The sequence below is a fragment of the Cyprinodon variegatus genome, unplaced genomic scaffold, assembly GCF_000732505.1.
Source record: "Cyprinodon variegatus isolate N-32 unplaced genomic scaffold, C_variegatus-1.0 Scaffold163, whole genome shotgun sequence".
Taxonomy (NCBI): domain Eukaryota; kingdom Metazoa; phylum Chordata; class Actinopteri; order Cyprinodontiformes; family Cyprinodontidae; genus Cyprinodon; species Cyprinodon variegatus.
This window is the reverse complement of record NW_015150616.1, coordinates 317581-344407: the sequence shown is the minus strand read 5'-3', so window position 1 is coordinate 344407 and position 26827 is coordinate 317581. Positions and strand designations below refer to the sequence as shown.

The 26827-nt window shown below is 36.2% G+C and overlaps 1 protein-coding gene across 1 annotated transcript in view; it reads left to right on the top strand.

Moving 5' to 3' along the window:
- The window catches only part of LOC107086803 (probable G-protein coupled receptor 158), a 110952-nt gene that overhangs the window by 8356 nt on the left and 75769 nt on the right, over nt 1–26827 (top strand). Inside the window, exon 2 of the mRNA XM_015378001.1 lies at nt 11814–11919. Within this exon, the coding sequence (XP_015233487.1) occupies nt 11814–11919 (106 nt within the window). The remainder of the gene's footprint in view (nt 1–11813; nt 11920–26827) is intronic.

Genomic DNA, 26827 nt, shown 5'->3' with positions numbered 1-26827 from the left:
GAACCCATGTAAATGAATAGAAGAAATCAATGTGGCAAAATGTATTCAGCTAAATCCAAACAAAAAAAAGAACTATGTTTTGGACTAAAAGAAGAACATTTAAAATCTATCAAACAACTTTAGCGTGGTTTTCTTATCCAGCTAGAAACCACGTCAGGCTCTGAATCTGGGTGCAGTGATGAAGGCACACCTGAACCATCATAAAGATAGGAACAAAGTCAGCCTTCTATCACTTAAAGACCATCTCTAGGATTAAAGGACTAATGTATCAGCAGGATCTTAAAAATAAAAACAAATTCATTTATTCATATTATTGATTACTGCAGTGAAATTTTTCCAGGTCTGCCTAAAAAGTCCGTCAGACAGCTGCTGTTGATGGTGATTCCTGCATCTTCGCTAAAAATAAGAAAGGGGAGAACATCATCCCTTTTCATCATTAGTTCAGCTTTCAGTCCATTTTTCTTGTTTTTGTTATATATATTTATCTAATTTGAATTTTTCATTCTATTCTCTTGAATTATTTGTGTTGCCTTTATTTCACTGCAATGTACTTTTCTTTATTGTTTTTCATATACAGCACTTTAAATTGTCTTACCGAAATGCACTACATAAACAAACTTGCTTTGCCGAGCCATTAAACCACAGTGGAGGAAGTATACTGTGGGGAGGCTTTTCTACATAAGGGACTGAGGAAGTGTTCAGACTTGATAGGAAGATGGTTGAAGCTGAATATGAGGTAATCATGTTAGAATATATGTTAGAGGATGCAAAACACCTGATATTGGAGCACATCTATAGCAAGAATTAAGCTCTAACTGTGCCTATGTGCTTTCACTCTATTCTGAGCAATTTAAGCTATTTACAATGAAGAGTGGGGAAATAATTCATTTCTTAGGCACGGTAGGTTATCTGTGCAGCACATTTTTGTAACAAGACAATTTAAAGTGCTGTGCATGAACAGAGCATAAGAAAAGAAAAACAGATAAAAGAATATATATATATAATATAATATATATATTGCAGTAGCATAACAGAGGGAGGTAAAGAAAAAGTTGGAAAACAAACTTTGTCTAATAATGGTTCAGAATTTTATCCTGGCATATCCTCTTTGATATGCTCATTGCTTTAAGCCACATACTTTTTAGATAAAATCTAAGTTTAAACCATCATCCTAGAAGCTGCTTCCTTCCCTTAGGAGGGCCAAATAATGAGAGCTGAGTGGGCAAATCTTTACAATAATTGGTTCCTTGATAAAACAAATATTGTAGAGGCATTCCCTGAAAGTGTTGGAGCTTTGATTTCAGTGAAATATATATATAAATGACAACGTTTAGCCCAATTTTACATTATTATTATTATTATTCAAAGAACTCACTAAAAGTACACTATTTTTCTTCAATTTTTACTTTGCAATTGTGTACTTTTCTATGCTGGTTTTGCACAGAAACTCCAAATAAAAAATAAATAATATATATAATATTTAACATAATGTAAAAAAAAGCTCCAGGGGAATGAATACTCTACCAAGGCTCCAGGCCACATTTCTGGGAGCAAGATCAGGGAAGTCTTATCAGCAGCTGCAGACCACACTGAGTTGGATTTATATAAGGTTCACCCTGGGAGCCATCCCTCCGGTTGATGGGTCCCAAAGTAAAATTCTACATCCTGATTGGCTCCCAATAGAGTTACTCTTCAAGACAGAAGACACGATGTAGGGCTGCTCTGGACTTTTTAAATTACCACTCATATCACAGTAGAAACTCTGTAGATTTGATCACATTAATATGTGTGAAAGAGCTGCAACCAAATTATCCTTAAAGGAGAATTTGTAAAACCATCAATATGAGCTTTCAGTGATTGCTGCTGATGGATCTGACTGCTACTTATAAGTAAAACGTCTTTTCTGAAGCCCACATGTGGTTTTAGCTTGCTGGAGCAGCTGTGTCTGCTAGGGATGCCTTGCTCATCACCATAAATTATTAGCAAGGCGTCTGAGACATTACACAAATGAGATGATTGGAGTGCTGCATTCATGGTGTTTTTATTAACTTGAAAGCATTGAATACTTGCTTATTTTATTTCCTAAAGACATCCAGAATAACAGACTGATTAAATATATTAAGCAAATTAATTCATTACTAAAATAATCAACTTCTTTAGCTCAGTCTGTAAAAGGCTGGTTGAGCTTGAATGATTTTGGCTTTATACAAGTTGACATTTAGAAGCAGAAATGTCCTACATTAAATCTAATTTGTAAAGGGCACAGTGCTGCAGAGCTGGAATGCGGTGTAAAGCAACATTTTATATGTGTGTTTTTAGAAATCAGTTGCTGATTTATTTAATCTGACGAAAGAAAGAAATGTAAAGATAAAAGCTAAACACCAATTTTTCACTGAGCACTCAGGAACACCTTCAACAGAGTAGTTAAGCCCTCATTAGCAGAGATGTCATATTAATTTAAGGCTTTGAATGGTACATCTTGGCCATTCTTATCCCTTGGAAAATTATTTATGTAATGTGCTAGTTTATAAAAGCTGATCTCTAATTTATCATTGGTAAAAAAAACAAAAAAAAAAACTATATTTAGACTCAAAGTTATACATGCACTGGCAGTAATATATAGTTGAATATCCTTTGAATATTTTTTTTTCCTGCAGCCCTGAAAGAAATTCCAACATCATTGTAAGATTTGGCTTCACTTTTTGGGAGACTTTTTTTGCATTTGATTACAGGTACAGAACCAAATTTTGAGTTTAGGTCACCTTTCTTTTTCAGCACTGTTTACGTTAGGCTTTTGGAAGGTAGTTCTAGAACCGTAATGTTATTCAAATGCTTATCCATTTCAAATCTAGGTGTATTTTCATGTTGAAACAGCCAGATTGGTACAACTTTTAGCACTATGACTAAACCTTTTTAATATTCAGAAGAGGTGAAAGAAGAACCTGGTTCAGCTTTGACCTTCTCGAGCCATACTTAAATTTGCAGTTGCCAATATGTGCAAGCCAAATTATGCCCAGAGGAAACAGAGAGCTATTTAGCTGCAGTGACGAGAAGTATGTGCAGTGTTGCTGAACTGAAGTTGTTCAATTATGGAGTGAGGAAACCGTGATATTGAATCCAATAACACTTTCCCAGCTGCCAAGTATGTTGGTGGTGGCCCTATTATGCTGTGGGCCTGTTTTTTTCTTTTATCTAATAAATTGGAAAACAGAAGAATGACAATTGGGACAACATTGATGGTTTTGACTAGCCTGGGTGCCATTCCGAACTTAGTCCCGCCCACAACGTTTGAGGTCGGGAAGTTCGGTCTGGCATTGCTCAGTAGTAGCGCGAGTATGTTCGCCCAATATCTGGTCGGGCCAATCAAATTGTCAGGGCGGGCTTTATACGATGATGGACAGATGATCAACAGTAACGTAATCAACCACGTCACCAAAGCGCGCTTGGGTGACAAAAACAATGGCTGCCGCTGGAGAGTTGAGGTGTGTAGATTCTGCTATTAGGTCTGTTCTAGAAGATATCGATAGCAAATTAATTTTAAAAGAGGAACAGAGAAACGCGATCAAGGCATTTGTTGAAAAGAAAGATGTTTTTGGCGTCCTTCCTACGGGATTCGGCAAAAGTTTAATTTATCAGCTGGCTTCCTTGGTCGCTTAACATACGTCACGCACCCCATTGCTCTTATTGGTTGTAGGTCTATCCAATTGAGTGCAGAGGCATTTTTTTTCCTGGTTCGTTAGAAACACGCCCCATAATCACAGCTCTATGGAGCAGTATCAGACTCATATTCTGACTAGAACTGAGTAGGACTACGTTAGGCTAGGTTTTGACTGGAGAATGAGCCAAAACACACAGAAACACTGGTTTTGGAATCGATGAAGAAGGCTAACATTCAAACTGATCCAGACCTCAACACTATTAAAAATCCTTTACTTGACCCCCCACTAGCTTGTTTACAACAACAATAACAAAAATGTTGGATTGCCATACCATCTAGTGTTTTAGGTGTGAACTAAATCTAGTTTATGTAAGCAAAAGTGCATATAATGCAACACAGCACTTTGTAAAACATCTTCACCTTGGTGGAGGTTGTGAAATAAGGAATATAAATCCAGTCTTACAAAAGTTTGATATATTAAAATAGATTACAATTAAAATGTTAAAAGCCATTTCTTATATTGAGTTTGAAGGTTAGTAGTCACACTAGGCAATTAGGAATGAAAATAGAGGTAAAATGGGAAGAAATTGGTCATATATGGGCTGTCTGTTTGTATGCTAATGGTTAGGTTTAGGGCTAAGGTGTAAGTTGGGTTAGGGAGAGGCACAGTATTTACCGGTAGCCATCAGGTTCAGGGCTATTTTAGGGTTAGGGCATAAGAAGGGTTGAAAAGGACCAAAAGTCAATGGAAGTCAACACATGGTCCTTACTACATATAGTAAGACTTGTTAGTGTGTCTAAATATAAATTAATGCTTTGGATTAGGTTAAAGAGTTTGATTAAATTAAGCAATTAATTTGATCATTGCATACCCTTACATAATATTCTAAAACAATGGATGTAAGCTCCGGGAACTGGACAGTAAAAGGATAAAAAGGCAATGGTTATTTAAAAGCAGGTATAGAAGTTAATTCTCAGAGACTTCGACAAACCTTATTGTCATTTTGTATAGAAAATGTGTTTACAAAACGAAATTCCGATGTGTACAGCTTTCAACAGTGAATGAGCAGCTTACAACAGTGAAATGATCATTACCATTTATAAAGTGCAGCAGTGCTCAAGAATTTAGACAGTGTAGGAGAAAAGGAAAACCACTTTAAAGTGATGGTGCAAAAGGCATTGATATAGCAGATTCTCTAACAATTTCTCATTGTGAATAAAAAAAAAAAAAAACAGCAGCCCTGGGGACAATCAAGTAATCTGACTTTCCACTTATTTTAGAAACTGTTTTGGAGGACCCAACTGCAGAGATGGAAGCTGAACTTTTTTCTTGCAGTTTTAATAACTCAAAAAATGCAACTTAGGTAAAAATCCAAAAATAACAAAATACAGAAAACCAAACTCTAAGAAATGAGGAGCCAGGAAAAGACGAGGAACCAGCACTGAGGAACTGCACAGGGAGAGTATATATGGGAGACAGAGCAAAGACTGGGCTAATGAGCTGACAAGGAATTGGTGCAGTAAGAAGCATCTAGAAGGAAGCTAGTGGAAGGAAACTGACACAAGGAGGCAACAGAATATAAACAAGACACATAAGAACAAAAAAAACTATAAGCAAAAACAACTAGAATAAAGCAAAATGTAAATTAAACCAATAAACTAGAAAATATAGAAAGACATGAATCAAAGTATAACTGAAAACTCAAAAACGAAAACTTAAACAGAACCAAAAAGAGCAGAATCATGACAAACGTGGACAAAAGTAAATGAATAAAAATACTGATTGGATCTAAAATGTATAATGTGAACATGTCAGTTGGAATATTCTGATCAGATAAAAACATCACAATGAAATTGTAATCGGACTGAAAGGGTTGGATTATACCGATTGACAATCTGATTTGCATGCATGTGAACACATGACAGGATCAAGGTATTCTGAATGAAGCAAGCTGACTTTAGAGCACATGTGCATCATTGCAAAGTGTTTCTGTTTTGAGTGGTTAATCTCTCTGGTTCTCTGTTTTCAGAATGTTCAGATTCAGCATGTTTTTATTAAATGTTTTAAATGTGATCAGCTTTTTTAATCCCAAACACTAATATCCATATTTAAGTTTGAAATCTGAATATATTTCAATCTGATTGTGACATTTTGTACATGTACTACTGATAAACCCACAGGATTAAGCCTGAAAACTTTTATTTCTTTAGAGCAAATTGTTACTACTGTAATTAGCATCATAGTTGAATTTATATTTACTATAGGTGCAGTCTGTGAAATATGTAATTATCTATCATCTCACTACTAGAAAAAATTTATATTTTTTTGTACAACAGTGTATAAATTCAGGCTTTTTTCCTCTTAAATTAGGGCTTTACAACCTTGTGTTTGGTTATTTTAAATGATTCAGATTAGAACACAGAGATATCCAATCATTCAAAAACCTCAAATTAACATTGAATCAAAGAATTTTAACTTCTAATGAAAGAAGAACAAACCATAGAAAAAGCAAAAAAAAATAAAAATAATAACTGATGGGATTTTTTAGGCTTTGTCTGTGTTTTTTTGTATTCAAAATAAAAAGAATCATCTCTCTGTCGTCAGTAATTGGGTTTAATAGGTATTAGATCAAACTGTAAACTCAGCAACCAAACTAGATGAAAGCTCACCAAGATGAAGAGGTTTTCAGTGTAATGAAGTTAGCCAAAGTGTGAAACTCTCCTTCTCTCTCCACTTTCTGTATTTTATTGGTCTCTGCAGCATCGTCTGCCAATCCCAGTCTGGAGATGAGGTTCCTAAAAATAGAAACTAAGTTGGTGTTTGACAGAACATCAGGAGGTTGCTGTTTCCACTATGTCCTCTACATCTTAAATCAACCCCCTCCCTAGTCAGCTTCTCATGGACAGACCTTAAGGTTTTGTAAAGCTGATTAAAATTCAAGTGAGACATTCAGGTTTGATGCAAAATGTGAAGGTATTACTGGGAGGAAGGGAGAGTGCCTTGAGGCGCCGCTAAACACAGATTATTCAACATTCAGCGCTGTGGAAGGTTGTAATGATTGCTTCTTTCAGGCTTTCTCCCAAGCGCTGACTGTGAAGATGCAAAGCAGCAATCAGAGCTCTCTCAGAAGAAAAAAACTGGTTAAACTTTTGCATGAAATACAGCAAACCGGACAGACTTGGTAAAGTTATACGAACTATTAAAATGATAAAGAGCAAAAGAAACTTTAACATGCTTATTTTTTTTTTTTTTCAGAGCCTCAGAGGCTTCTGAATCTCAAGTTATAATATTGTTATGGCTGCATTTGTGAAGAGAAAAACAGTGCAATAAATTACTTTCAAATATCAGCACGGTTGTCCTTTGCTCTATTTGCGTTCTCGATAAAAGATAGTGGCGAGAACTTCTCCCAATGGTTTGTTCCTCTTCCCAGCTGGCAGATGGAGATAACAGGTGTCAGGCTCCACATCACAGTAAAGGCGGGAGAGTGAGGCGAGTGGGCAGCCTCTTTCTTTGATGGAGAAGGAGACAGCAGAGTGTAATCACACAAGATTGAGCATCCTGAGTAAATGTGTGTGTACGTGTGTAAAGAAAGATAGAGACAGTCATAGATGGATATAGAAACCAGGCTAGGCTCAAAACACAGCAGGTTAGACGGCAACTTGTAAACTGAGCTAACCTCAGGTGGTTATATAAGCAGTCTGAGCTGCATTGCTGGGGCCTTTTGAGGGTTTTTAACCTCATTCACTTCATATTAAGGCTCACTGATGCAAAGTTTATTCACCTCCTGGAACATAAATACTTCTAACATTTCCCAAATTTCCAACAAACAGGACTAACTGAGACTTAAATCTGAAATTATTTTAAGCAAACTGTAAATGGAAAATTATAACTGGCTGTGCATCTTTAGTGACATAAAAGAAGATTGGCGGGTATCAATTAGCTCGTACTTTATTTTGTCTTTGCACAAAAACAAGACAATTGTAATAGTCATAGCTCTATGCATCTGTTGTGCTCTGACCTAGATAAAGTTTACCACTATCCTAAAATCATGCAAAGAGTAGAGGTGCACTGATCCAGTTCCGATCTGACCCAATACCTGGGCTGTGTGTATTGGTCAATATGCAATACCGATCTGTGTTACCGTATTTTCACGACCATAAGGCGCACCGTACTAACAGTCTCAGTTATGTGTGCCATTACTGTATTTAACACACACATAAGGCGCACCGAATTATAGGGCGCGGGTTTTATATACAGGTACATGTCCTCTACTACCTTTAAATACCTCTACTGCGTATTTAAAAATAGAGCGGGAGCAAAACTGAGTATGATTGTGCTTTATTCATGTATTTATTACAAAGTATTAATCAAACCCATCAAAGTCATCATCCTCTGTTTCTGAATTAAACAGCTGCGCTAAATCAGACATGCTAATTTCCCCTTCTTCGGTGTCAGAGTCACTTTCCGTTGCTGTGCGGCTCCTCGGAAATGATGCCGGCTTTTGCGAAAGCTCGAACAACAGAGCCAGCAGACACGTTAGCCCAAGCATCTACAATCCATCCGCAAACTGTGGCGTAACTTGCCCGGCGCTGCCTTCCACTTTTCGTGGTCTCCGTCGGTCATCCATCGCTACCACGCCGCTCGCAGCCTTACTTTGAACGGCCGGTTCACACCGATGTCGAGCGGTTGAAGTTCCTTTGTCAGACCCCCCGGGATAACAGCGAGCACAGGGGTTCATTTGTTTCACCTTTTTTTCACATCGGCTGTGAGATGGGCACGCATGGAGTCACAGATTAACAGCGATGGTGATGCGTGGAAAAAAACACCTGGTCTCCTCACATACACCTCCCTCATCCACTCTTTCATCATCTCCTCATCCATTCAGCCCTTTTCATTTGCCTTAATAACGACTCCAGCTGGAAAAGTCTCTTTAGGCAAAGTCTTTCTCTTAAAAATCACCATAGGCGGCAGTTTCTGTCCATTTGCGTGGCAGCCAATCCACGCCCACACTTCTCCCTTTAATGTTCTCATGGTGGTCTCAACAACGTCCGCAGTAACAACACACATAGGGCGCACCGCACTATAGGGCGCGCCACACATTTTAAGGGGAAAAAAAGACGTTTATATTCGTTTTATAGTCACAAAAATACGGTAAATGAATGAACCATGTGAGTGAAAGCTTTAACCTTGACATAAGCATGAAAAAATAACAGATATAAATGCATTTTATATTATTTATCAACAATAAAGCAGCAGAAAGAATTTCCGGTTCCATGTAAAATGCACTAAATTGGATCTCCAATATCCAATATCAAATCACCGATATCTGATCCAGGTATCAGATTAATGTTAAGGTTTTCACATACACATTTTTCAAAATATGTTATATAAAGTTCCCATAAACAGGTCTCATTACCTTCCAGACATCTCACACCCGAAAACAGGTTCTCAGTGAGTAAGATAAGCCTCAGTAAAGACTTTTGTGCAGTAAAGAAAATAGAACAAGCACTTAGTCAATGAAATATTGGAATAGATGAAAAATACAATTTTCCCACCACACAAACTCAGTTGCTGCAGTTCACTGCCTGCAGCACATTGGAAAGAAAAGTTGTCTCGCAAAGTTGCAGGTCAATACCAGCTTTCTGCTGTCGAATGCTGATGTGCCCCTGGGCAAAGCAAGTACCTGTTAGTCGCCTACTGATCTGAGTATTGGTGCATGAATGTGTTTGTGTGCCACAGGGGGAATGTGGGTATAGTGTAAATCTGTTTTAGTGGCCAAAAGACGCCTTATATACACAGTCTTTTAAGAGTTTATATTTACAGCTTTGATTGACTAGTGGCTTTTTTAGGGTCCATCGGCCAAAAACTAATGAAAATTAGCAAACCAGTGCCCCGATGACCCTGCATGTATAATCAGTATAAGAGTAGATGGATTTCCAGCTGTTATCAAACATCATGACAAATAATTTCACCAAATTTTAAGTTTAAAAACAGCATTACAACAACATTAACTAAGGCAAAGCTTTACACACTAAACCTTATAAGGTTAGAATTTCCTTACCAAGTTGAACCTTAATAACACATTTTGTTGCCATCAGAATCTTCTGGTGTAGTTCTGGGTGGATATTTGTACTATTTGCTTAGCAGAATCGGCGGAGTAATATTATTATCTGAAAACTATCAGGCTTTAAAACCATAATCAGAAATATTCAACATGACTTGGCTTCTTTATGAGGGACTGGTGCACTTCACAAATAGATAGCCTAATGGAAAGGTTAAATGAGGTGAAATACCGAATCAACCTCTGAAGACATCATTCAAGTTTAAATGTTTAAGAGTGTATCATATTTGATACAGGGGTTTTTGAGACCTCTACATCATCATTATGATATTTTAGTTTTGTTAAGGTTGACTCAAAAATCAAATACATGTAGGGACCAGAATTACAATTAATAAACGGAAATGCCTTATGTATCGCAAATGATACAAAAAACTTCTGTAATTTAACATATTTAAAATGTATGTTTTTTTCCATTTGTCAGAATGTTCAAAGATATTTTAAAAAAAGTTAAAGTTTGGGTATGGAGGGACTTTTAAGCAGACAATAACCTTAAACTTTTGTTCAGATTAGTTACGAAGTGGCTTTAGGGCAACAAAGTAATTTCGACCTCAGTCACTTCGAGAGCCTCCCGGCAAGGTGAAGGAATTTGAAAGCAGTGCAAACATGAATTGATTACTTATGTTCTGTCAGGAGGAAGGGGCCAAAATTACACAAAAAAAAAACACCAGGAACATTTTAGGTTTAAAAGCTGAAGCTGCAGAGGACGAATACAATTATCGGAGAATATTTAGTTGTATTTCTAGCATTTAGCATTAATAGTGTTAGTAATTTGTCTTAAGTCGAATACATTTAGTCTGAATATATGTTAGACAGTAAACAAAATAAAACATAAAGGTCAAATATCTATTTCTACAGTTTATGCAAACATCTGGTTAATTTCTTTTAACTTTTAGCCACTATGGCTAATTTTGACTCTGTGTGGATCAGAGAAACCCACACGATATTCAATCTACGGCCCACAGTCTCTTTAAAAACCTTTGCAGCTGTGTGTCGCGTAATCATTCCGCATTGGTTAAAAAAAAAAAACTTAAAAAACAATAAAAGCCCCAAACTACAGATGTGGGTCTTTGGGAAACATATATTCAGGTGGAAATAAATACAAAAACAAAAGACACATTTAACAGTTTTAAGAAATAGGAATTTAGTCTTTTTCTTAGCTGACCACAATGACCTGCAATGTAAAACAGTTGCTAATCACCTCTAAACACACTTAAAAAAAAGATAAATTAATTTTTATTTGTTACTTACTTTCCATCATGTACAGCCATAAAGAAAACTGCTCAACACATCAGTAAGGATTTGGTTCATGTAGATCAGTTTTCATCAAACTGCAGTTCTAAGCGAGTCCATTTGTCTTTGAGCAGATCTGGATATCATGTTGAGTTTACATAATCAATAAAAGCTCATAGAACATTAAGAGAAAAGAGATTTCAAACTCATTTTAAGCAGGCGTTATTATATTACAAAACCAACTATTTAGAAGCCAGATTTGATAACTGATTATATTTAGTCATCCTTACTTATATAAGAGGCTTATCTAATCCAATTTATCTATTTTTGTTAACTATTGTCTCTGGTTATCTTTGTTTTCAACTCCATCATTCTTAATTTCTTTCTATTTCGATCCGTTTCTTTCAATCAACAGATTTGGCCTGACTTCCTTTGAGAATGGCCCTTCCTGTTAATTTCCCTGTCTTTCATTTTAGCTTCCTCAGTCTCTGTCTTCCTCTGGCCTTATACGATTTATCTAATCTAATACTGTTTTGTCAGCGCCTCTTATCCTTTTTCCTCTCTTTGTCTCCCTTGTGCTACTTAAATCCTTTTTTTTTTGTCTATGACCCTAATGCTCCTCAATTATTTCTTATTTATCAGCATGCAAAGAAAACCATTTTATAAAATTAAATTTAGTTTTGCACTCTTTTTCATTTTTATAAGTCCTTTCGTCCAATTCCCCACTGATTTCAGTGTACTAATTTCCATTTCTTTTCCCTCCATCCCTTTTCCCTTTCCTTCCATCCTTTTTTAACCAACAGGGGGGTAATTCGTGTGGACGTGAATCTGCAGGATGTGGATATTGACCAGTGCTCCAACAGTGGCTGGTTTGCTGGGACTCATCGCTGTAATCTAACCAGTATGGAGGTCAGTCTCCTTCCATTGCACTTTGCAAAAAAAAAAAAAAAAAAAAAAGCTGCAGAGATTGTTGTTGTCTTATGCCGTTTTATAATTTTATGGGAATATATTGCCAAGTATCCATATTGTCATGTTTCACTACCAGCTATTAACATCTAGAGAATATAATATTTTCCTTTCCTCTTTTTCAAATTAGCTCAAGCAGATTAAATGGAGAGTTTTTCTAAATAATTGCATTGAAGCTCTGGTTGTTTGTTTAGCGCTGTTGTCTTGCACGAAGGTAAACCAACGTCTTTCAAGCTTTAACAGTCGTTCTACCAGAATATTTCTGTATTTAGTTTTCTCTACCTTCCTTTGTGAATTTATATGGATTAAACAAATTATGATGTCTGCTGTACCAATGCAAGCTTTTCAGAAATGTGCTTTTTCCAAGGCTTAAATATTTTTTTGTGAGGCAGTGTGAGTCAGCTCAATTGTCCTAATATTAAATCTTTATTTTAATCTCTTTATTTTTATTCAGGCTCAGTCATTCCTGTTCAAGATGTCCTCTTCACGATGCTATGAATAAGAAATATTCAATCATTCAAGCGAATGCTTAAAAAGATAATTTGGCTGTAGCCTTTTTTTTGCTTGACACCACTTTACTCACTTTGTGAGAATCAGCTGAAAGAGGAAAGCCATCATTCTGCTTACAGAAAGAGTGAAAACCATAAAAAAGCTGGTTATACTGAAAGCTTTATAGATCTGTGCTGCTGAGATATGGATATTTTTTTTAGCATAGATCCTCTAAAACCTGTTTTATTGCTGGTGTGCATCCTGGTACCTTGAATTCTTTTTTTTTTTTTTTACACAAAACAAAGGAAAAAAGTTACACAATAGCAATCTGATGGTTTTACCTGACTCAATAAATCATCATCTGAGCTCATTATTTAAGGCATCCAGTTATAATTTGTTTTATTGAAGATTAAATGACATCACTATGAAGTAGGAGCAAAAATATTTTGTACAAATGAAAGTTTTCTTAACCTAAAAAAACAACAAAAAAACAGTAAATTTAATAAAAAGCTATATGTGACATAAAACCAGCACTGAGCCTTGACACACCATCGCTGCAGTGAAATCTGGTAACATGATTCTTTGGGTATGTTTTTGCTTCACAGAGACTGGAAAGCTGGTCAGGTTCAGCTGGATGAAGGATGCAAAAAAAATAAATAAAGGATACTCCTTTGTGCTTCAATGAATTGTTTTACCTTTAAGATTGAATTTGTTAAAATACTCTAGTTAGTCCAGATCTAAGCCAATTTCTATATTTAGCAGGATTAGAAAATGGATGTTCTGGAGTGATTCCAATCTACTTCAAAATTGTACACTGCTGACTTATTTAAAAAATATTTAAAGTTGAAATTACATCAAAAGATGGTTTTGATTCAGTTACGCAAATTGATTTAATCCTTTTCTGATTTATATCATACATTGGAAAGGATAATGTAAAAATATATATAAAACACATCAATTTTATCTCTACTCAACTGTGAAATATTCCAATGTGTGAATATTTTTTCAAGACTATATGTCAGGTGATGGAAACGTTTCCGTGTTGTCATGGGGTTGGTGTAAGTAAGAGCTGTTATCAGCGTAACTGCTGGGCCAGAACCAGCAGCAGACATATATCATGTTTTGTCACATTGAGTGATGACAGAGAGACATTGCAAGGAGATAGATGAGCATGGCTGTGTGCTGGAGGAGTTGCTTTGTGCCGTTTTTTAAGTGAGAAGGACCGCTTTTGCTATTTGGTGGAGGTTTAATAGGGAGTTGTCAGATTCCTACAGCAAAGAAGGGCTCTGAAGGCATGTTTTTGGTGTTATGATGTTTTTGTGTAATGGATTACAGAGCGATGTGCCGAATGACCAATCACAGTCATGGTATGTGCATCTCCCCCTAAAAAATGTTTTTGGGGTTCCTCCATGTTTTACACTCTGTCTTGTGCCTGTTTAGTGCACCAACTCTAGTGGCTGCTGTCTGCTCTAATTTAAGTGGTAGTGTTTTTCCTGTGCAGGTGGTGCTTCTGTTTGCATGCAGTCTGATCCCAGTGATGGACACAGAAAGCCTTTTCTTTACCACAGTCAATCTGGCCTAGACATTTGCTAGCCCAGATATATTGATATGGTCCAAAACCAAAGTTTTGCTTCTTCTTTGCATGTAAAGGTGGAGCTCAACAAAAAATATGTAATTCAAGAACAAGACATTAAGTTAAATAGATTTATTCTGCGCAGAGTGATATTTTGCGAGTAATATTTGTTAAATTTGATGTACTGTACTTATTACTCACTGTGCGAAATGCTGACTTAATTTTAAATGAGTGGAAATGGTATCACCATGCTTAACTGGGTAGCAAGCACTGAGCTAAACTATACTGAAACTTTACTATTTCCAAATAATGATAAGACACCAGGGCAATACATGAAGATAAGATGAAGGCTGCAATAAAGGGAATTTATAATTCATATTTCCTTTTATTTCACAGTTCATGGATGTACTTTTCAGTAGGCTAACATTCAATTAACATTCATTTCAAAAATCTACAATTGTAGCCTTTTGTGCATTATACATTATTCAATTATTATAAATCACCTTTTGTAATAATATTCTGCTTTACTGAGTTGTATGTCTTGTTTGCATCTGTAGGGTTACAGTTTTTAAATCAAAGTAATCTGCAAATGATGATTAATAAAAAAAACTTATGATTCTATTTGTCATGGTTTTCAAAGGGTTAAACTTTACTTTTAACTGACCAGAACTGTACAAATGTGATCACATGCAAGTCAGCATGAGTAGATTTAAAACAAGTAAAAAGCAAAAACAAAAGCTGAGACTTGCAACCAAATCTTTATGTACTTATTAATCAATAATTGCAACAACCGTTTATGGCATGTAGCCAGTTTGTCTACACCAGCTGTTTGCCATGTTTAAACAGTCACACTTGTTTAAACATGTCACACTTTGTTTTACTAATCAAACAGCAGCCTCTAGGGATAACAAATGTTGAGGGTTCTGTAGGAAACAGGAATATATAGAAAAGGGTAAAATGGTTGATTTTGTGAAGCCAGCAGATATCATTCAACCTTATTAAAGCCAACACATTTTGGATACTTTTTTTTTTCAAAACTTACATTACATTTTTATACCTTTTTAATATGTTGCTGCTGCATATTGGAAGCTTCTAGGATATTGTATGGCTGTGATTTACTGACTTAAATTATTAACCTCCTTACAAATCGTGGACAGAGTAGCTAGAGAAACATCTATCAGTCTTTTTGCCTCACTTTCCCCGAAGGTTTAAAAAATCATGTAAATTGGTACAACTATTTATTAACGTGATCAGAAAGCCAGAGACGAAGAAGTTAAAAAAGTGCAGGTCATCATCTTGAATTTATTTGTCTTTTAACACCAGGTTCCTCCTGACTAACAAACCATAAACTGGTGTTTTAGCATTTCATTGTAAAACTTAAAGATATATATAAAAAAATTATATATATATATATTTCAAAATAAGAATTTCTGTATTTCATAAGTTAGATTTTTACAATAGGTGGTTCAACATTCATGAGAAAACCAAAACTGTCATGATTATGGCTTTTTATCTGACTTTGAATCTAAAAGACATCTATTGGTGGGACAGAAGAGTCTGTGCTTTTTGAGGAAGCTTAGATCCTTCAGTCTATGTAATTCTGTTGCGAACAGATTGAAATGTTCTATTTTTATCTCTTAGGATAGTAGCATAGGAGCAACTGACTTGAGTGAGCTCGACAAGCCAATAAAGGGTGGGTCACTTCTGCGAACTCCTCCAAAACGTTTGAGGATGGTTTTTACAAACTGTTCCTAAAATGAAGGTACAACCCTGAGCACCCTCTTTATAGACCTGTCAAACAACAACACTGTGTCCTCAGCCGGAGGCTTTTCTTGATTTGCTGGACATATAACTACAGGAGATCCTTAAACCTACATGCATGAACATCTACAACTGACATTATGCTCAATTACTCCTACTCTGCAGTCCCTCTACTGTCTGGGGTCCCACAGGGTTCTAAATTGGTCCCACTGTTTTTCTGCCTCTGTGTCGCTACTTATTATAAACCTCTACATTGTGAACTCTTTTGTTATACAGTTGGTGTGCAAATTTACTTACTAATTAGACCAAACAAGAATAAACCCACTGCTTTCTCAGTGGCTGAGATGGAACTCCTTGTTTTTAAAGAAGAAAAATCAGAACGGATTACATTTTGAGACACAGCTTCTACTGGCCTTGGAAAATTCACTATTGATCTTGGTGATGATGATGCAAAAAAAATCAGGGCTTACATTGGATAAGGCCCTACAAGTTGACATAGAAATGACCTCTGTTATTAAACAGGGTCAATTCTTTTCCCAAACAACAGAATTTTATCAGCTACAGATTAAACAATCTATTGTTATGTTGATATATAGATATGTATTTGAACTTCTTTTCTTTTTGGATGATTTCTACTATCTGTATAAAGTAACTGCAGTTAAAAAATAATCTTCCGGCTAAATGGTTTAAGCAGGTTTAGCCAGTCATTGCTGAGCTGTCTCCATCTTTTGCAGGATTCAGCAGCTCACCTTTTAACAAATGCATTTTCTTCCTGTCCATATTATTTGTCTTTAAAACTCTGAATGGCCTTGTTTCGCTTTTATCAATCCGTTATGGAGAATTTTCTGTAGTCACACTTTGACTCGAATCAGCTTCCATTAGATCTCTGATCTATAACTGAACTTGGCCCCGTTAAATCAAAGCTCAATACCTTTTATTCTGGCTTCTTTTTGGGCTTTTAATACTTAGATATATGGTAAAACTTTAGGTTTGATCTTTTTTGTTTATGTCATTTTGTTTTATTTTCCTCGCCATTAACCTGCTTTTATGCTGTTTTTATATCAAGCAATTGTTTGAACAACTTGTTGAATAAAAAGGAGTTACAAAAATATGTAATTTCCTTTTCTTATGGATAAAGTATTTTTAGAATAGTGATAAAACATTGATCACACTGAATCTTCAAAAATAAATTCTCAGAGAACGTTCAAAAGAAAACTTGCTCTTTCATGGGTTACAGTTAAATAAAAAAAAAAAATGTCACATTAAATCATGTTTAATTTCTGTGGGATTTTATTTTTTTTCCCCAGCTTCTTTCCTTTCAAATTTCCTACTTTCAAGGCAAATTTTTATTTTTTTTTTTTTCTTTTTGGTCGTTCAGGATGTTTCCTGTTTTTCTAAATGTTGCATTTATTTTGTACTTGCTTCAAATTTTAAACACTGCCAGCAGAAAAGAAGCAGCCATCATGGTTTTGTTTCAGGTCAAAGTTCTCATATTTCCCCCTAGTTTCCTTTGCCTCAGACATATGCAACATCCCATTAGCTAAGGTTTGCAAAAAACTCTCTTTTTACTGTTTAGGCTGGTGCTGGAGATACATCGATTTTCAGAAAATTCAATATACATTTGATCTAAAGAGAATTAAAACTTACAGACATTTATATTTTCAGTTCATATTTTCATCAAGGGAAATCAATATGGTCGATAGACCAAAGCTTAGTCAGTTTAAAGCCATCAGAGGGGTTAATAGCGGTATAAAATAGCTCCAGATCGAAGTCAGGTACAGTAGATGTTTTTTTTCTATGTCTTAACATTTGAATCAGATCCCAGCTCCCCCTCTGTACTTCACTACTTTTATTTCTTTCCCCTCCACTGCTTAATGTGATCAGTTGCTGAGTTCTGCTGCTTAGCCAGGCTGTTACTGCTATATCAGCGTGGTGTTTTGGGACCCCACCACCATTTTCCTGCTCTAATAAAAGCCTGAAAAGGATTCATTCCAGTTGTTTCACAAAAAAGGCTTTTGTTACTAAAAAAAGTAAATCGGAAAACCAGAAGGCAGACATAAGCCAGATCATTTTAGAGCTTTGCTATCTGCAGTTTTTTAGTGGAAATGAGCAATGGACAGTCAATATGAGGCTCATTGCCTTCTCTCCAGCAGCACAAACATACCCGGAGGCTCAGTGGAAGAGAAACATAATAATGTGATTTTAGTAATGTGGAGGAGCATCATGTGATCTTCAAAGTGCTGTGCTTCCTCGCACACTTCTTTAAATTCTGTTCTCCACAACATACCCTCGGTTTCTAAAATATATATTTTTTTTTAAGCAGGAGTTAGTTGGTTGGTAATATTTTATTAAGCTCTTCAACCTTTGTAAATAGTTCCAATGCAGTTTATTAGTTATTTTCTTCAGGCCATTTATTTTATGGTTGTTATTTTCTCCAAGAGGCCACACAGTAAAACAAAGAAAACAAATCTTTTGCAAACATCCAGGAAGCGATTTGGTTAATTAATTTGGCTGTTTGGGTCACATTGTAAATTAGTTGCCGTTTTTACTCATACAAAATATTGCCCTCATTTTTAAAGGCCTTTATGTCCTATATGTACATATGCGTTGCACTGAAGGCAAGGCAAGGCAAGGCAAATCTATTTGTATAGCACAATTCAGTACAAAGACAATGCAAAGTGCTTTACATGATTAAAATACAGGAAGATAAAACAGAAACAAAGCAAGTAGGAAAAAAATAAAATAAAAAAATAAAAAATAAATAAAATAAAAAATGCAGAAACAAAAGAAGAATATTAAAAACAGGTGGAAGTTTTTGTTACATTTATTTATTTGATTTTTATTTTTTTTTATGGAGAAGAAGAGGACTTTGTTTGAGCTAATTTTCCAGTATTTGATTTCTAATTATCTTTAAAGCTGTTAGCATTTGATCAAAAATTTCTCCTTGGGCAGTTGACATTTCCCCAGAACCTTTCCTTTTGTTCTACTACCATAGAACTGCAAAACCTTTCCCATTATCTACAGGTAATTTAACTGAAAGCTGCTGGTGACGCTGAAAAAGGTCTACATCTTAATATTATCTAAGTATCTGTCTCCCAACGATTGTGAAGGGTGCTATATTAAATAATTCCTTGCTAATATATATTTTTTGCTAGTGTCGTAAAAGAAAGTTGCAAAAATAGATTTTCATTTGATGAATTTCATATTTTAATTAGGCAGTAAATGTCCTCTGTCTAGTAGGAGGATGGCACTAATAAGCCCAGAGTCCTCATTTTGCCTCCTCTCATTTCCCAAATCCCATTATATATGTTATTTCTGACGCTCATCTGACTGAAGCTTGATTTCTGAAAGAAAAGCAAGCAGAGCCCTGATGCAAATATGTGATGTTATTGAAATGTGACTCTATGCAATCTTCTTTTAGTTGGATTCTTGTTCTCTGTCTTCATGGTCTGTTTCCTAGTGCCCAAAAAAATAGAAGGAAGGTAGGATGTGTCACCGTGAACCAAATACAAGTCCTCATACATTATGGAGGCAGTCAGTCGTAGGGGGGGGGAGATTCTTACATAAGGATCCTCTTCTTATATAATTAGATGAAGAAGTGAGGATAATGACTGGTGTGGGTGATTTTTGACGATGCATGTTCGTTGTAGGTTTAGATATTTGTTTTCGTACTGAGAGTTTTAGAGCAGTACTGAATAGTTTTTCAGTTTCCATATGTGAGCGCATGTGTTCTCTCAGTCGGTCCTGTGAAAGGTGCTGCTGGAGATAGAGGGCTTCAAAGGCACACCTCAGCTAATGAGTGTAAAATGGTGTGACAGCCAAAGAGGGTTACCCCCTCTGCTTTTCCCTGGAGCTCTCTCTCTTTTTATTTAGATGCTTTTGCTTCACTTCTTTTCTTGCTCCTTTTTTTTAATTCTCTGCTTCCACTTTCTTGAGGCAAATCAATTCCTCTGAGGGATAAATAAAGACCAGCAGGAGATTATCACCCCATCTGTTAACATAACATTCTCTTGCTTCTGCAGGCTTTGCACATGAAATAATCACATGAGCTGCAAGCACTTATTATGGAATCAATCTTAATCAGGCTTTTAATGCCCTACATTAAATCTGGTATCTCAATTTAACGTTTTAACAAGTGAAAGATGTTCTTTCTAATTGTTAGTCACTTTGCATTTACAAAGTTGTAGAATCTTGTCTTGAAAAACCCCTAATTTAAAGCCATTTGCTCCCCTTATTGTTACAGGAATGGATGACAATCTTAGACACCGACATTTTTATTCTGTTTTAAAGCAGACAAAAAATAAATAGTTAATAACCTGCTGGTTTTGTATGTTTTCTGATAAAAACAATAAAAAATCTCTTGTTTTATATCAATTGTTTCCTGTTGAGAGTTTATGACAATTGTAAAATAATTGACACAGATTTTTTGACAAATTATTTCTTACCTCAGTACATAGAATATTTCTTTTGAGGGTTTCAGCATTATTGAGATGTTTATTTGTTTACAGTATTTTGTTAATACGAAATGCTTTTTTTGTGTTTCTTACGCTCAGCAGTGATTTGACCTTGGGACTCTCAGATGGACCCACATATTCTCAAATATCCTTAGATCAGGGAAAGATGTGTTGCTTTCTCTAATATTGTTAAGGGCTGTTTATACTCCCTCAGCAGTGAGCCGCAGTGAGCTTGACAGAGATATTTTTGATTTATGCCCAATTTTGAAGTGTGGTCTGCACTATGTTATTCCATGCCACACATAAGAGGGACAATCACAAACTAGCTGTGGGTCTAGATACGCCCGAGGCAGTGAGGAAGTGGAAAAACACAAGGGACAGGTTTGTGCGAGAACGGAGGGGTGAAAAACAGAAGGGATCCAGGTGGAAGGGTCCCAGCGTTCTCGCGCATCTTGCTCTTCTAGCTGGTCCTTCATCATGAGTCGTTTTCCACAATGGCGGTCATACAAACAAAACAAGCCGGTAAGGCACCAAACAGAAAATACAGATATATAGCTGACGTAGATTTGATCAATCAGAGTATTTCTGTTTGGCCACGGTCTGCGGACACCTACAATTTTGGAGAGGTGCAGCAGAGTATCTGTGGAAGGGGCGGGGCATATCTGCGTTAACTGCACCACAAACGCAGACGACCTATAAATCAGCCTTTAACAAGTCTTATAACAGCAATTTCCTTGTTGATTGTTGAAGGTAACGTAATATTCTTATCTTGGTCCTGATTGGGAAATTAAATCAAAACTATGCTTGTCAGCAAGGGGGGTGAGGTTGCTTGAGGAACCAAAAGCAGAGATGAGTTCTTGTTGATTTAATGAAAAAACTGAGGCAAACATCCAAAACACAAAAATGCTGAGAACCAAAAAACCAGCAAACATCAGGGAAAACTCACATGGAGAGCCAGAGATGAGGAAGCAACAAAAAAATCAACAAGGAACCAGCAAACAGTGACTGAACATCTGGTGTATAAATGGGAGACTAAACAAAGACCAGCTAATCAGCAGATATGGGGCAGATGTGGATGGAAGAGACCAGAAGGGAGCTAGGGGAAAGAAGACTGGCACAAGGGGGCAACAGAGAGCAACAAAAGACTGCCTAAACTGAATAAATGGAAAATAAACCAAAGATCCACAAAACAGAATAACTGATAACTGAAAACTAAAAACTCAGAGTCCCAAAAGGGGATGCCATAACAATGCGGCTGAGTTAATTCAGAGTTTTTAGCTTTATTTTTTTCAAAGCACATGATTGGTTTGGACAACCTTTTTATCTTAATAAAGGACATAATTTGAAAACAAAGTCTTGTGTTTTCTTTATCTGGACTATTTAAATCTGTCAATTTAAACCAAAATATATTGAAAACAGAGTTTATCTGACAGTATTTTAGGTTTTCACAAACTCTAACTGCACATAGGAAAAAGTTGCACTTCTCTCATCTTTTCTTGCCTTTGCTGTATTGTATAAGAAACCAAAATGACTCCAAACGTGCAAGGTGGATAATTTAAATCTTGAGGGAAGCCTCTGTCCTCATTTACAATAGGAGAAGCCAAGTGGTAAAATCTGTTCCTGCAGTATAATTCGTTCAGCAAAGCCTGACATGGATATTAGTCTGTTAGTAATTGTAAAGCACGTTGTGGGTGTTGCTGAACTTTTAATAAGCTTTTAGAGTTCAACAGTAAAATAACAAAGGGAAGGCGAGAGGACGGTAGTAGTTATGCTTAATAAGGTAAAAGAGGACAATAATTAGCTGTCAGCAGCGGCTGTAGTCACAGCACATTGTATTTTATAGGAAATCTCAGTCATTGCTTAATAATCCTCATTGGTCCTTGTGGGAGTTTTAGATTCTGCATCTGTTACACTAAAGGCCACCAATTCCAGCCCATTAACAAGGTGGAGATAATCGCTTTATGTGAACCTGCTTTACATTCTGCATTACACGATGGTTGGTGCTTGTCCCTATGTCATTATGCTTAGGGTTTCACTAGTGGGTTGTAACTATGTCTTATATCAGCCAAAAAAATAAATAAATAAATAAATAAATAAGGGAATTCAATGGCCTGAATCAAAAATGTCTGGTATCAGCACACTGATAGAAACAATCTGGTTTTGATAGTTTGTTACCCATTGCAGGGTTTCCCACCAAAAGGCAGCTGGTAGCTGTCAGTACGGTAGCCCCACCAGTGGCCCACTTTATTATGTTTCAAACATACATGAAAATTCAAACATCAACAATACAAATTTGTCCTCTTTTTTGATGTGAACATGAAACATAGATAACACAAAGTCAAAACGAAACAGAGCCCCCCCCATTTCCCCTAGGACTTACATTTTATCAAACTGAGAATCAGATCGAGTTCTCTTCAAATAGAATTATCAATATATTGTCGAAGTTGCCAAGTTCTATGGAATCGCTTTAAATTATTTGCTAAAGAAAACTGTATTCTTTCCAGGTGAGAGAGTCTTACCATTTTCTCCAGTCACAGTTTAACCCAGGCATCCCCAACCTCGGTCCTCGAGGCCCGCTGTCCTTCAGATTTTAGAGATGATTAACAGGCTTTTGGTCTACTGCAATCATTATAATCAGCTGTGCTAAAAAAAGGGAAAACTCTAGAACCTGCAGGACAGCAGGCCTCGAGGACCGAGGTTGGGGATGCCTGATTTAACCGATGGGACCTCTGATTTTTTTCCAGAACCTCAATACTAGCTATTTTCCTATGATAACGGCAACATGTAAGAATAAATGTTGGTATTTCATTAAATTGAGAAAGCTGAACAGAAACTCCAAGTACAATCAAAAGTGGGTCCAGCCTAAATTCTGTATTAAACATATCTGCCACTTTATTGTTGTGTTTAAAAAACCAACAAAAAACCAACAAACTGATCAATTAAAGGCAGAAGTGTTTGAAATGCCCTATAATATCCTCACTCTTGACGTGCTCCAAGTTCAATTGCTCAAAGGCTTCAGTTATTGACAAATTTAGAACATTAAACACTTTATAGATACTTGATGTTAGAGATTTTAATATATTTACTTTATTTACCGATTGCTCCCCAAGTGAAAATGCACATTTTGGTTCTCTTTGGAGGAGAGACTCAGTAGGTGCGTTTAGTCATCTTGGCTGTTTGCTGTACGTGAATTTAGTTTGACAGATTGGTTTAAAATCTCTTTACAATGCTTGGTCTTGTAGGATTATCCACTAAATTTATGGTCATCTAACCAATTTTTACTAATAATCATGGCTCCCAGAAATAACTTCTCTCATCTAGCAATGTCCTGGCCAACGTTAATGAGCTCTGCTAAGTCGTGGTACATTTCCTCCCCTACTCACACCGGATTAGAGCTCAGATTGACCAGGATCCTAAGATTTCCAAACATAACTAGTATTACCCTGCAAAATTCCTATTAAATCTATTTGGTTAGATGCACAGGCTTCATTGCTGCCTCCTTCATGAAGTCTCTCCCTTTTTCAGTAGATAAGTCAGACAATCAAGTCTGTGGCCATCTGGTTCCTATTGTCTTAATACTGCACTGGTTTAAAAGTTTATTTTTGTAGCTAAGCATAAACTCCATGGGGCTTGTTTGGAAATAAGTTTTGCTACGGGCAACTTTAAAAGACCTCCTGACATTTTACGAAACATGCACCAAGACAGTTTCTGCAATCACTAACGAACCTAATAAGAATGTAAATCTAGTGTTCACACACTGAACCAAAGTTTTATGTGCTTTAATTAGTATGCTTTGGCATTTAGAATTTGTAAATGCAAAATTAAGCAAACTTAATAATCAAAGATACAATTTCAGCTAAACAACCTAATTCCTTCTAAAGCTGAATACTAACAGCTCTATGAGAGAGTTTTGGATTTAGGGGAGCAGATGGATGGTCATACAGCAGGTGGGATCAATTCTTTGGATGACTTTAAGTTCTCTTGGCGAAGGATCAGCCGATGAACTTTCCCCTCTGAGTAGCAACACTGATGTCCAGATCCCATGACTTCTAGTGACTCTAAGGATTTCACAGACTAACAGCTGCGGCAAAATGTTTGGCAGCCTGATCTCAGAATCACATCTCTGACTCAGCAGGATGGTTCTACATCCCCAGCAATTCTAAACGGCGTCTCTGATGATCGAGCAAATGATCAAGCAATTGAGAAATGCAATGACAATCCAAGATTGGTAGTGAACCGTGGAAAACTGGGTTATTGACTGAGACAATGTGGTTTGTTTCTCTCCCAGGGTCTGTCTTCTATCCTCCAAATATCCTTTGTCATGTCTGCAACACGACAAAGCCAAGTTATGCTCGTCTTGACCCCTTAAATAATTTTCCAATCAATGAATGTTCCTTCAACCCATAGACACATGTCTACATTCTGTCAGCCACTAACCTTGATCATCATCTGTTGTCTGCTTTATACCAGGACCCCCCAAACTTTCCTTCCTGCTAGCTACTGTACATGTAATCAGTCACAACCTTTCCTCTCTGCTTGCTAAATTAACCAGTCACATAGAATTACTGATTGCACAAACCTAAGGAGAAATTAAAACTAAACAGAAACTAAACAGTATTTTATGTTTAAACCATTACATCCGTACTCATGTTAAAGATAATTTCATTTAATTACTTTGTTATTGTCTTTACATATTGCAAAAGATTATCACTTTATTCACATTAATTAATATTTGGATGACTTTCTGCTCTGCAAAAGAAGACGATGACGGACAAATAATTAATAGTGGGCTTTTACATTCATGTTTTTGGCCTTCTTCTGCACGGGGACAGAGATAATTAAACTGTTTTTCATATAAGTTACTCCAGCTTTTGTCACAGTGGGGTGGAGGTATGACAGAACCAAAATGCAGACACAAACGCTTGAGGTGGTTACTTGAAGATTTAATTGACCAAAAGTTCAACAAAAGCAAAAGTCCAAAACATAAGTCCACAAAAATCCAAAAATGCTCAAAACCAAGAATACTCACAACAAGAAGGGGGCAAAGTAATGACGACAAACCAGCAAAGAGTGACTGAACAGGAGGAGAATAAATGGGAGAGACAAACAAAGACCAGGCTAATTAGCAGATTGGGAGCAGATGGGAACAGAGGCAAGAAGGGAGCTAGGGAAAAGCAGGAAATGTCCAAGAACTCAAAAATCAAAAATACATAGAACACAAGAATCAAAATGACACCAATGAAAACTCAAAATAACACTTGAACAAAACCAAAACCCATGACAGCTTTGGGGTGATCATAGTGAGTCTTGCAACCATGCAGGATAAATGTTGCTCTTAACAATTTCTTCGTAATGTATTTAGTATTTTTTTCCTCTGCCTAACTGAGGTGACACGATTTCCTCTTTCTGCAGATGCTAACCAGATGTAAATATTTTGTTCTTTAATTATGATGTCCAAATAAAATTTGCATGGAAGCAAGAAAGATCTCAATGGATTGGCATTGCTAAATTTACAAGAATTTTCTGGTAAATTGGCACAACTTTGAAGAGGTTCTTGCTTTTTTTCCCCGTGATCCCTATTTTAGCACACGGATGTGGCTACATTTAAGCCACTTTATTTTTTACTTGGGTGGTATGTTTAAGGACTGTTACTATAATGTTGGAAGACCTATCCAGTACACTTACTCAATCTTCTGACTGACAGAAGAAGTTACAATTTGGCCAAACATGGGACAATGTGATGGCTTTTCAATGCAGTAATCTGGGGGGGAAAAAAGATATTAACAAGTATTTGGCTAAGCAGTTATTTCACTAAACATCTAAGTATTTACGGAAAATTAAGCTTCTTGATTTATATTTCTGTCGCTAGTTTGATTAAAAAGAAGTTAAAATCAGAACAAAGAAAGAGGAGCTGTTATCCACTTCCTGAACCCTTTTTGTCCCTGTTCTAATAAAACACAATCAGACCCCCTGAAACAACAAAACAGAAATGCTCACATGCTGAAAGATTTCATGAATATTTGCTCCGGCATCACAAGTGTGCTTTTGAGAATATTGTCATCTAAGTACCATTTATATTCAAAGCGGCACCAAACTGCAGCAAACCGCTGCAACTTGATTAAGTTTCCATTTAATTCAATAAACTAGCTTTCAAGAGTGCTTAACTTGCACTCTGCTGCGTACTTAAGATGGTTTCACTAGGGGGGACTGCAGGGCATAAACTGAAAATTTGACATGATTGAACTCTCTGGTATCATTTCAATCTATTGCCACTACAGATTTATCACCAGGAGTTATACAAGAAACCACAGGATGTGTCTCACTGCATATCATTCCAAAATGATTTATATGATAATGTTGAATTTTCTTTTTTTTTTTACTGCTCCACAACTTTCCCCCATTTTTAATGATTTGTAGTTGACAATCACAGAAAACAAAATATTCTACCTAACTGAAAGGCATCTCGAATTAAAAATTGATCAATTTGATTTTACAAGGTAAAGTAATTAATTTGGTCAACTGATCAAAAGCAAAAAAAGGTAAAGCTATCTCCCATATATATATATATATATAT